We start from the raw sequence: 11605 nt of genomic DNA on the forward strand, positions 1-11605 counted from the left end.
ATTTAGGAAGAAAGAGCAGACACTTACGGCCACAGCATCACAACAACCTTTTAGGGTCCCTGTTCTCCGCAGTGTGAGGCATGTTGCAAGCCCAGATTGTTGATTTTTTTCCTGTGTTCCCAGAGGTGACCCCCTAAACGGATCAGCACCATTAGCTGGCTAAGTTGAGGTTCAAGTCCTGGTCTACAGTAACTAGAATCACAGAGAGCTGATAAATTTACAGTGAAAAAATGGCCAGGAGGATAGCCTCATCCACCAGAGGGCAGACAGCAGAAGCAAGAAGAACTACAGTCCTGCAGCCTGTGGAACAGAAACCACATTCACAGAAAGACAGACAAGATGAAAAGGCTGAGGGCTATGTACCAGATGAAGGAACAAGATAAAACCCCAGAAAAGCAACTGAATGAAGTGGAGATAGGCAACCTTCCAGAAAAAGGATTCAGAATAATGATAGGGAAGATGATCCAGGACCTCGAAAAAAGAATGGAGGCAAAGATCGAGAAGATGCAAGAAATGTTTAACAAAGACCTAGAAGAATCAAAGAACAAACAAACAGAGATGAACATTACAGTAACTGAAATGAAAACTACACTAGAAGGAATCAACAGCAGAATAACTGAGGCAGAAGAATGGATAAGTGACCTGGAAGACAGAATGGTGGAATTCACTGCCGCGGAAGAAAATAAAGAAAAAAGAATGAAAAGAAATGAAGACAGCCTAAGAGACCTCTGGAACAACATTAAACGCAACAACATTCGCATTATAGGGGGTCCCAAAAGGACAAGAGAGAGAGAAAGGACCGGAGAAAATACTTGAAGAAATTATAGTCAAAAACTTCCCGGCGTCCATGCCCGAGGCTCGTGGGTCTGCGGCCGCAGCGCGTGGTGCCGGAGCTCGAGGGGGTGGGGGTTGGGGGCGGGCTGGCTGCCACCATGGCCGGGAGTCAGGACATGTTCGACGCCATCGTGATGGCAGGTGAGAGGTTATGATGGTGCCAGTTACACAGCTGGGCCTTCAAAGTTAGAGCCTTTATTCTACTGCAGGCGCCACAGTCACGGTACATTTTGTGATCATCTGATGACGTTTCTCCTTGCTAGTCTCCTGAGATGTGATGGAAAGCCCGGTTTCATGGGGAAGGTTATCAGGAAGGCTATGAAGAAGGAAGTAGTTTGGGTATGATTGAAGGAAGACAGTATGGCATGTTACATGGAGCTAAAATCGGATCTGAGATCGGGCGCTACCAAGGTTTTGCTTTTGCATGGAGATGTCTCCTGCACGGCTGGGCCACTGAGAAAGACAGCAAAGAGATGAAGGTCTTAGAATTGTTGATTGGAATGATTCAGAAATTCCCTTATGATGACCCTACTTATGATAAACTTCATGAAGACTTAGACAGAATTAGAGGGAAATTTAAGCAGCTTTATTCATTACTAAACATCCAGCCCGACTTTAAAATTAGTGCAGAAGGTTCCAGACTTTCATCTTGAGGATGACAGACGCACAAAGACGAAACATCAGGGAACAGATGTTCATATGTTAAGTGTTTAAAAATGTGATTAAGGGCAAAACAATGATGGGGGATTCATTGTTTTGCAGGGAGGGTTCCAGCTTGGCCACTGAAAGGGCTTCCTTCCCCCGAGGTCTGCCGGGTGGCCTCGATGCCCCCCACGGGGCCCCTCCACATAGGCCCATCCTTTGTTGGGCCCTGTCTGCTCTGCAGCATGAACGTGGCCCTGGCAGAGTCCTCACCGGGCTGCTCTTCTCTGGTCCAGGGTCCAGGCCCCTGGCTCATGGGTTCTCGTCATCTGGCAGGCCTGGCTGGATCTAGACTTGGGTTCGCTCTGGATATGATAAACCTCGCCTTTACCCCCCCGGGCTTTGGTCAGCGCTCAGAGGGATGGTTTTTTAAAAAATGAGAGCCACAGGGTTGACACGAAGCAGGTTAATGGGAAGGAGCGATGGGTACTGGACATTTATTGACCCTTGAGATGTACCAGTGCTGTGACCTGCTTCTCATGTTTTATTTAGTCCCTTCAGGAGCCCATGAGGTAGGCGTTATTCCCATTTTATAGACGAGGAAACTGAGGCCCAAGAGACTGCCTGGTCCAAGGGCAGTGGGCGGCAGAGCTGGGACTCCAGCCCTGTCTCCTGGTGCCCCCTCTGGAATGCACAGTCACACCCACAGTCTTGGGGTCCCTACCTGCAGGTCCCCGCTATGCCCCGTGGAGCCCTGGGGCATCTCATGTCACCATGGACATGGGCGTCTGGCTGAGAGGGGCAGAGGCCAGCCCTGTCCCCAGGAAGCCGGGACGAGCTCTTCCTGTGTCCCTGGGTGGGTGGGGCTCTGCAGCATCAAAAATGGTCAAGGGGAGGAGACTTTAAGGCCACCGTTCTACATGCAGAAACTTTGGAGCCTTACTGCATGCAGCCTTCCTTCTAGTGTGAGTTCTTCTGTCTTCTGCCCGGACTTAAAAGGCATCATCTGTACACGGTGCACGGCCTCAGGTGCGCCTTCGTCACAGACACCAGCAGCGCTTATCTCTGGCTGGTGGGATGGAGGGGCTTTTGTTGTCGTTTACCTGGGTGGATTTTTGTGCCTCCTAAGCTATCTGTTTAGATAATGTATTATTTTTATAATTGAAAAAAAATAAAGAGTATATTTTAAAGCAGAAAAAAAAATCCCTAACATGGGAAAGGAAATAGCCACCCAAGTCCAGGAAATGCAGAGAGTCCCATACAGGATAAACCCAATGAGAAACACGCCGAGACACACAGTAATCAAATTGGCAAAAATTAAAGAAAAAGACAAAGAAAAATTATTGAAAGCAGCAAGGGAAAAACGACAAATAACATACAAAGGAACTCCCATAAGGTTAACACCTGATTTCTCAGCAGAAACTCTACAGGCCAGAAGGGAGTGGCATGATATACTTAAAGTGATGAAAGGGAAGAATCTACAACCAGGATTACTCTACCCGGCAAGGATCTCATCAGATTCAATGGAGAAATCAAAAGCTTTACAGACAAGCAAAAGCTAAGAGAAGTTAGCACCACAAAACCAGCTCTACAAAAATGCTAAAGGAACTTCTCTAAGTGGGAAACACAAGAGAAGAAAAGGACCTATAAGAACAAACCCAAAACAATTAAGAAAATGGTAATAGGAACATACATATCGATAATTACCTTAAATGTGAATGGATTAAATGTTCCAGCCAAAAGACACAGGCTTGCTGAATGGATACAAAAACAAGACCCAGATATATGCTGTCTATAAGAGACCCACTTCAGACCTAGGGACACATTCAGACTGAAAGTGAGGGGATGGAAAAAGATATTCTATGCAAATGGAAATCAAAAGAAAGCTGGAGTAGCAATACTCATATCAGATAAAATAGACTTTAAAATAAAGAATGTTACAAGAGACAAGGAAGGACACAACATAATGATCAAGGGATCAATCCAAGAAAAAGATATAACAATTATAAATATATATGCACCCAACATAGCACCTTAATACATAAGGCAACTGCTAACAGCTTTAAAAGAGGAAATCGACAGTAACACCATAATAGTGGGGGACTTTAACACCTCACTTACACCAATGGACAGAGCATCCAAACAGAAAATTAATAAGGAAACAGAAGCTTTAAATGACACAATACACCAGATAGATTTAATTGGTATTTATAGGACATTCCATCCAAAAACCGCAGATTACACTTTCTTCTCAAGTGCGCACGGAACATTCTCCAGGAGAGATCACATGTTGGGTCACAAATCAAGCCTCAGTAAATTTAAGAAAACTGAAATCATATCAAGCATGTTTTCTGACCACAACACTATGAGATTAGAAATCAGTTACAGGGAAAACAACGTAAAAAGCACAAACACATGGAGGCTAAACAGTACTTTACTAAATAACCAAGAGATCACTAAAGAAGTCAAAGAGGAAATCAAAAAATACCTAGAGACAAATGACAATGAAAACACGATGGTCCAAAACCTATGGGATGCAGCAAAAGCAGTTCTAAGAGGGAAGTTTATAGCTATACAAGCCTCTCTCAAGAAACAAGAAAAATCTCAAATAAACAATCTAATGTTACACCTAAAGGAACTAGGGAAAGGAGAACAAACAAAACCCAAAGTTAGTAGAAGGAGAGAAATCATAAAGATCAGAGCAGAAATAAATGAAATAGAAACAAAGAAAACATTAGCAAAGATCGATAAAAGTAAAAGCTGGTTCTTTGGGAAGACAAACAAAATTGTTAAACCATTAGCCAGACTCATCAAGAAAAAGAGGGAGAAGACTCAAATCAATAAAATTAGAAATGAAAAAGGAGAAATCACAACCGACACTGCAGAAATACAAAGGATTATAAGAGATTACTACAGACAACTATATGCCAATAAAATGGACAACTTAGAAGAAATGGACAAATTCTTAGAAAGGCATAACCTTCCAAGGCTGAACCAGGAAGAAATAGGAAATATGAACAGACCACTCACAAGTAATGAAACTGTGATTAAAAATCTTCCAACAAACAAAAGCCCAGGACCAGATGGCTTCACAGGTGAATTCTATCAAACAATTAGAGAAGAGCTGACACCCATCCTTCTCAAACTCTTTCAAAATATTGCAGACAAAAGAAAACTCCCAAACTCATTCTATGAGGCCACCATCACCCTGATACCAAAACAAGGCAAAGATACTCCAAAAAAAAATTACAGACCAATATCACTGATGAATATAGATGCAAAAATCCTCAACAAAATACTACCAAACAGAATCCAACAACAGACTAAAAGGATCATACACCATGATCAAGTGGGATTTATCCCAGGGATGCAAGGATTCTTCAATATACGCAAATCAATCAATGTGATACACCATATTAACAAATTGAAGGAGAAAAACCATATGATCATCTCAATAGATGCAGAAAAAGCTTTTGACAGAATTCAACACCCATTTATGGTAAGAAACTCTCCAGAAAGTGAGCATAGAGGGGGAACCTACCTCAACATAATAAAGGCCATATATGACAAACCCACAGCAAACATTTTTCTCAATGGTGAAAAACTGAAAGCATTTCCTCTTGAGATCAGGAACAAGACAAGGATGTCCACTCTCGCCACTATTATTCAACATAGTTTTGGAAGTCCTAGCCACGGCAATCAGAGAAGAAAAAGAAATAAAAAGAATACAAATCGGAAAAGAAGAAGTAAAACTGTCACTGTTCACAGATGACATGATACTATACATAGAGAATCCTAAAGATGCCACCAGAAAACTGCTAGAGCTAATCAGTGAATTTGGTAAAGTAGCAGGATACAAAATTAAGGCACAGAAATCTCCTGCATTCCTATACACTAATGATGAAATATCTGAAAGAGAAATGAAGGAAACACTCCCATTTACCATTGCAACAAAAAGAATAAAATACCTAGGAATATACCTTCCTAGGGAGACAAAAGACCTGTATGCAGAAAACTATAAGACACTGATGAAAGAAATTAAAGATGATACCAACAGATGGAGAGATATACCATGTTCTTGGATTGGAAGAATCAATATTGTGAAAATGACCATACTGCCCAAAGCAGTCTACAGATTCAATGCAATCCCTATCAAATTACCAATGGCATTTTTTACAGAACTAGAACAAAAAATCTTAAAATTTGTATGGAGACACAAAAGACCCCGAATAGCCAAAGCAGTCTTGAGGGAAAAAAACTGAGCTGGAGGAATCAGGCTCCCTGACTTCAGACTATACTACAAAACTACAGTAATCAAGACAGTATGGTACTGGCCCAAAAATAGAAACATAGATCAATGGAACACGATAGAAAGCCCAGAGATAAACCCATGCACCTATGGTCAACTATTCTATGACAAAGGAGGCAAGGATATACAATGGAGAAGATAGTCTCTTCAATAAGTGGTGCTGGGAAAACTGGACAACTACATGTAAAAGAATGAAATTAGAATACTCCCTAACTCCATACACAAAAATAGACTCAAAGTGGATTAGAGACCTAAATGTAAGACCGGACACTATAAAACTCTTAGAGGAAAACATAGGAAGAATACTCTTTGACATAAATCACAGCAAGATCTTTTTTGAGCCACCTCCTAGAGAAATGGAAATAAAAACAAAAATAAACAAATGGGACCTAATGAAATTTAAAAGCTTTTGCAAAGCAAAGGAAACTACAAACAACACGAAAAGACAACCCTCAGAATGGGAAAAAATATTTGCAAATGAATCAACAGACAAAGGTTTAATCTCCAAAATATATAAACAGCTCATGCAGCTCAATATTGAAAAAAACAAACAACCCAATCCAAAAATGGGCAGAAGACCTAAATAGACATCTCTCCAAAGAAGACATACAGATGGCCAAGAGGCACATGAAAGCTGCTCAACATCATTAATCATTAGAGAAATGCAAATCAAATCTACAATGAGGTATCACCTCACACCAGTCAGAATGGCCATCATAAAAAATCTATAAACAGGGCTTCCCTGGTGGCGCAGTGGTTGAGAGTCCGCCTGCCAGTGCAGGGGACACAGGTTCATGCCCCGGTCCAGGAAGATCCCACATGCCGCGGAGCGGCTGGGCCCGTGAGCCATGGCCACTGAGCCTGCACGTCCAGAGCCTGTGCTCCGCAGCAGGAGAGGCCACAGCAGTGAGAGGCCCGCGTACTGGGAAAAAAAAAATCTATAAACAATAAATGCTGGAGTGGGTGTGGAGAAAAGGGAACCCTCTTCCACTATTGGTGGCGATGTAAATTGATACAGCCACTATGGAGACCAGTATGGAGGTTCCTTAAAAAACTAAAAATAGAATTACCATATGACCCAACAATCCCACTACTGGGCATATACCCGGAGAATACCATAATTCAAAAAGACACATGCACCCCTATGTTCATTGCAGCACTATTTATAATAGCCAGGTCATGGAAGCAACCTAAATGCCCATTGACAGACGAATGGATAAAGAAGAAGTGGTACATAGATACAATGGAATATTACTCAGCCATCAAAAGGAACGAAATTGGGTCATCTGTAGAGACGTGGATGAATCTAGAGACTGTCATACAGAGTGAAGTTAAGTCAGAAAGAGGAAAACAAATATCGTATATTAACGCATATATGTGGAACCTAGAAAAATGGTACAGATGAACCAGTTTGCATGGCAGAAATAGAGACACAGATGTAGAGCACAAACGTATGGACACCAAGGTGGGAAAGCAGCACGGGGGATGGGTGTGGTGGTGGGATGAATTGGGAGATTGGGATTGACATGTTTACACCGAAGTGTATAAAATGGATGACTAATAAGAACCTGCTGTATAAAAATGTACATAAAATAAAATTCAAAAAATACATGGCCAGGAGACAGGAACTGAAAAACGGAAGAAAGAGCCACTAGAGAGGTGCTTGGTGAGAACCCACAGAGGGACTTGGGCACCCTTGCGGCCGCTCTCCACTGCTTTCAGCTGGAAGCCAGCAGCCTTAGCCAGGCTGGGCCTGGAGACAGCTGGAGTCTCGGAAACATGGGGACTCTTGGTCTCCTCTTAGTTGAGACTGTCTGCAGGCCACCCTGCTCTGACTCCTCGTACCAGGAGGGTCTGCTGCAGATGGCTGACTGTTCCCATCCTTTAGACGTTCGCTGGAGAGACACGCCGGAGCGGCTGGACTGCTGAAATATCTTTACCTTTCAGTGGGCCTTCATGTCACCTTCTTTTGGACTTTAAATGTCACAATTAAAGCCCTCCTGTAGATGAGGAAATGGAGGCTCAGGGAGCCTCAGTAACTTACCCAAGCTCACCTAGCTAATAAGTAGTGGATTTAGGGCTCAAACCCAGGCCCAATTCTGAAACCTGGGCTCCTAACCACTGTGTGATCATTCTGCCTGTTAGGTTTTTTTTGTTTTTGTTTGGGTTTTGTCTCTGTTAGCCATTTTTAAATTGTCTGCTTCGAAGTCCAGGATGTGCCATCAGCTTGGAGCCTGCCCACTCCACTCGTTTATATTGCTTCACTTGTGTGCTGACCTCTAGCTTGTTTTCTCTTTCAGTGTGGGATTTGCAGTAAACCGATGGGTGAGCTTCTGGATCAGATCTTCATTCACCGTGACACCATCCACTGTGGGAAATGCTATGAGAAGCTCTTCTAGGTGGGTGCTGGAAACTTACTAGAGGGCAGAAATGTGCTCTGGTCTCTCCCTGAGTCTTGACCTGGGACAGTGCTATCTCTCTTAGCCTTTATGTTCAGGGGACCCCGAGTCCTTGTGTCCCTATGCCTTGTGATACTTTGAAGTCTTAGGTGGCGCAGATAAAGACCCTCCCCATGGACATTTCCAAGTTGCAGGAGTCATTGTCTCTTCCTGTCAAGAAGCACCTCCCATGCAGCACCTCAGCTAAGCCCTCTAGCTGCCCTGAAATGCTGGCCAGGCCTATGTTGTTAGCCTCATTTGGGAACAAGGAAGTAAAGACCTAGAAAGGAAAAGGACATGGGGAAACACCTGGCTTATAGATGGCAGAGTCAGGACCTCAATCCAGGACTTCAGATTCAGGTCCGGGGCTCTCTGCCACATTCCTTTGAGTCGCCTCCAACATTGCTCATATAGCATCAGATCAGGCCCCAGCCGAGGTATTCAGTAAAACAGATACACAGCTGGGTAGCAGCAGCAGGTAAAGGCCAGGATACGCAGGCGTGTGTGGGAGGTGATGGTGCTGTCCCGGCGCCTGGGCGGCCTCTGGGCCACATTGTGAACTCTGCCTGAAGTCAGGTTTGCATGCTGAAAGCCCATGGGATCGACCCCGGTGTCTGAGCTTCACGGGGCCCAGTGACCCTCCTCAGCCAGAAGCACAGAGCAGAATATCTCCCTTGAAGGCAGTGGGGATCGGTACCAACCGGGCCCTCCACCAGCCACAAGCCTGTTCCACCTTTTCTCCAGAAGACACATTGACCTGGACTGTCACTCCCGGTGCCTGGAGCAGTCACCCTCGCCAAGGGCTTCTGACTGCTCACTGGATCGGCTGTGTATTTCCAATCTCATGGATACTTCTATTTTCTTTTAGCTCCTCCAGGCTAAGAAGAAGCTGATAACTCCTGGACAAGTTTGACTGTCCCCACGAGCCCCAAGTTGCTGACTCTTCTTCCCTCACTTCCTCTCTCCTCCATGTGATTGCTTCCCGTTTTTGCTCTTCTTAAGTTGAACTTGCTTACATCCAGTAGCGTATCTTGATGTTATGATAATTACTTGTGTGTGTAGCTTTTTAGAGCTTAGAAAGCACTTCCCATCCATTATGTTACTTCCGGCTCAAGCAAAGAGGATTGAACAGTAATTCCATTTTGGCTTCCCTCAGACTGGTCAGCTTCCTGATGAGTTTAGGTGGCCTGGTACAATAGTCACGGACAAGAGCGTGGGGTGCGGTGTATCCTGACTCTTGGGACAGAGAGCAAATCACATTCTGGTTCACAGCTCTGAGTGTACCTTTGGAACTTGACAGAAGAAGGAGACCTCCTGAAGCTTCTGAGGGGTTAAAGACTGTTGACGATCCCTGGTGGGTAAATTGCAGACGCTGAATGCTAGGGATTGACATAGGCTAATGTTCAGCTTGTCTATTTGCCATATATATTTTTTAAACTTTCCGTATACTTTTACAACTAGTTAGTTGCTTTTGATTGAGTTATGTAGCAGATTTTAATGACCTCCTACCTACCTACCTTTCAGTATAGTTGCGTTTTGTCCTGCAGGCATGTGGACATGTATTAGAAAGTTTACACGTTAGGTTTAAATTCTATAGGATGTGATTCTTAAGAGGCTACTGACCAAAGGGACATCTGTGTCTGAATCTTGCTAGCTAATTAATACCTTTGCCCTCAATGTCCGATCCCTCAACTTTACACAGAAATCCCCTAAAGCAAGTTTTAGGGTCTATAGACTCCAGCAGGATTAAGAAGGGAGAAAATCAGCTAACGTTTCTTGAGGCCTTGCTGCGTACCAGGCATTATCACAAAGTGGGGGCGTTAATGCCCATGCTAACCGTGTACAGAGGGTATTCTTCCCCGCAGTTTGCAAGTGAGGGTGTTGAGGCTCAGGGAGGCGGTCATTGCGTTGTGCACAATGCACCCGTGTAACACTCTCCAGCACCCATGCCCTCTCCAGTAACAGTAATGAGAAACATGCACATCGATTTAATGCTGAGTATATGTGAAGCACTGTGTGGAGGTGACACCCTGATGCACACTTTTACAAAGAGGGGAAGGTGGGGAATTGCACCCCTCCTCTGGGCATCCTGGGTCCCCATAAAATACCAGAAGGGCCAAACTGGCCCTCTCACCTCCCTTTTCCATGAAAACACTTCTGGACTGAAATACTGTCAGCTGGGAACAGATTTGACTCACAGACCTTCCCAAAGACGAGCTTGTCAACCCAGGGGAAGCTCCAGTAGGCTAGCCGATCTGGGCACAGGGCCCTCAGTGACCTCCCATTTTCCAGTCCAGACTCTGTCCCATGCTAGTGGCAACTACTGAGACCCCAGGTACTTGGAACAGGGATACCTGTCGGCCAGCTGAACAGATGCAGGCCCATTCGTGCAGTCAGCTGATGCTCTGCTCAGGTTCGACTGGGCCCCTCTGCCTTTGGGACCAGCATCACTGTGTAAGTTCCTCGAAAGGACAACCTGACGGTTTTTCTGATGAAAAATGAGGGCGTTTTCTCTTGGTTTAATTAGAAAATGCCTCTCCATCTCTCTCCAGTTTCTGAGCCCTGTGCACGTTGGCTGGTGGACGACTTCTTCCTGCCAAATGATCAGAGAGGAATGTTCCATTTATTTCCATAGATGTGCGTCAGATTTGCTGTGGAGTGGAAAACTGGCCATGTACTCGCACAAAACATGAGCTGGTTTTCCTCACGACGGTAGGGACTGACACATAGGTGCTGAATGAATGAGTGAAAGGGAAAGAAAGGTCGTGCCTTTGGGTGGGAGGTAGCACCCCTGAGTCTTGGCAGGATCAAGAGGTGCAAGATAGGCTGGCTTCCCCGCCTTCTAGATACACTCTGCCTTTAAGAGAGTTTTAGAACCAACATGCAAGATATTGACTCCAATCTGAAAAAGTCTCTTTCATGTTTAAATGGCACAGAATTCTTCGGACTTAAGGAAGAGAGGTGGTTGCATTACACTTTCGCTTCTTTTCATTTGCCTAGAATTTTTAATCATACTTGCTTAACTCATTAATGTACACAATTATAATAAATGGTAAGATATTTCATGTGTAAATGTTAAGGTTTCCTTTTATAGGTGTAATAACTTGGTGTATTTGGCTGTGTGATTTATTTTCTCCTATTACCTGAAGCCACTCTCTTTACAAAAGCAAATAAATACTTTAAGGAGTATCAAAGTTTTCTCTACAGAAGCAAATACTTTTAAGAAGTATCAAATCTAAAGAGAAAACAACAGCATTATCTAGAAACTATGCATGCACAGCGAGTGTGCAATTCTAGACCTGTCAGATCGAATGAAGGAGATTTTATTCTTTCGGGCCCATCCTTCCTTTCATTGTCGACAGTCCTTATTGAACTCTTGCAG

General features: G+C 44.0%; 2 protein-coding genes across 5 annotated transcripts in view; both read left to right on the forward strand.

The window, feature by feature from the left end:
• The window catches only part of ZNF185 (zinc finger protein 185 with LIM domain), a 58770-nt gene extending 47368 nt beyond the window's left edge, over positions 1-11402 (forward strand). For all 4 annotated transcript variants that reach the window (XM_029240922.1, XM_029240921.1, XM_029240923.1 and 1 more), the window contains 2 exons: positions 8086-8184; positions 9092-11402. In XM_029240922.1, coding sequence (XP_029096755.1) covers positions 8086-8184 — 99 coding nt within the window. In that variant the 3' untranslated portion in view covers positions 9092-11402. The remainder of the gene's footprint in view (positions 1-8085; positions 8185-9091) is intronic.
• Positions 933-1512, forward strand: LOC114906249 (protein LTO1 homolog). The gene is made up of 2 exons (XM_029240926.1): positions 933-975; positions 1120-1512. Exons 1-2 carry the CDS (start codon positions 933-935, stop codon positions 1485-1487), a joined length of 411 nt encoding a protein of 136 aa, XP_029096759.1. The 3' UTR covers positions 1488-1512.
• Positions 11403-11605: the final 203 nt, after the last annotated feature.

Source organism: Monodon monoceros, unplaced genomic scaffold (assembly GCF_005190385.1).
Source record: "Monodon monoceros isolate NGI ecotype Baffin Bay Population unplaced genomic scaffold, NGI_Narwhal_1 Super_Scaffold_22, whole genome shotgun sequence".
Lineage (NCBI taxonomy): Eukaryota > Metazoa > Chordata > Mammalia > Artiodactyla > Monodontidae > Monodon > Monodon monoceros.

Bases quoted from the DNA above. Each gene is read 5' to 3' on its own strand.
- LOC114906249 (XM_029240926.1), top strand. From the start codon at position 933: ATGGCCGGGAGTCAGGACATGTTCGACGCCATCGTGATGGCAG. The intron at 976-1,119 runs GTGAGAGGTTAT...TGTGATGGAAAG, and splicing joins CGACGCCATCGTGATGGCAG to CCCGGTTTCATGGGGAAGGT.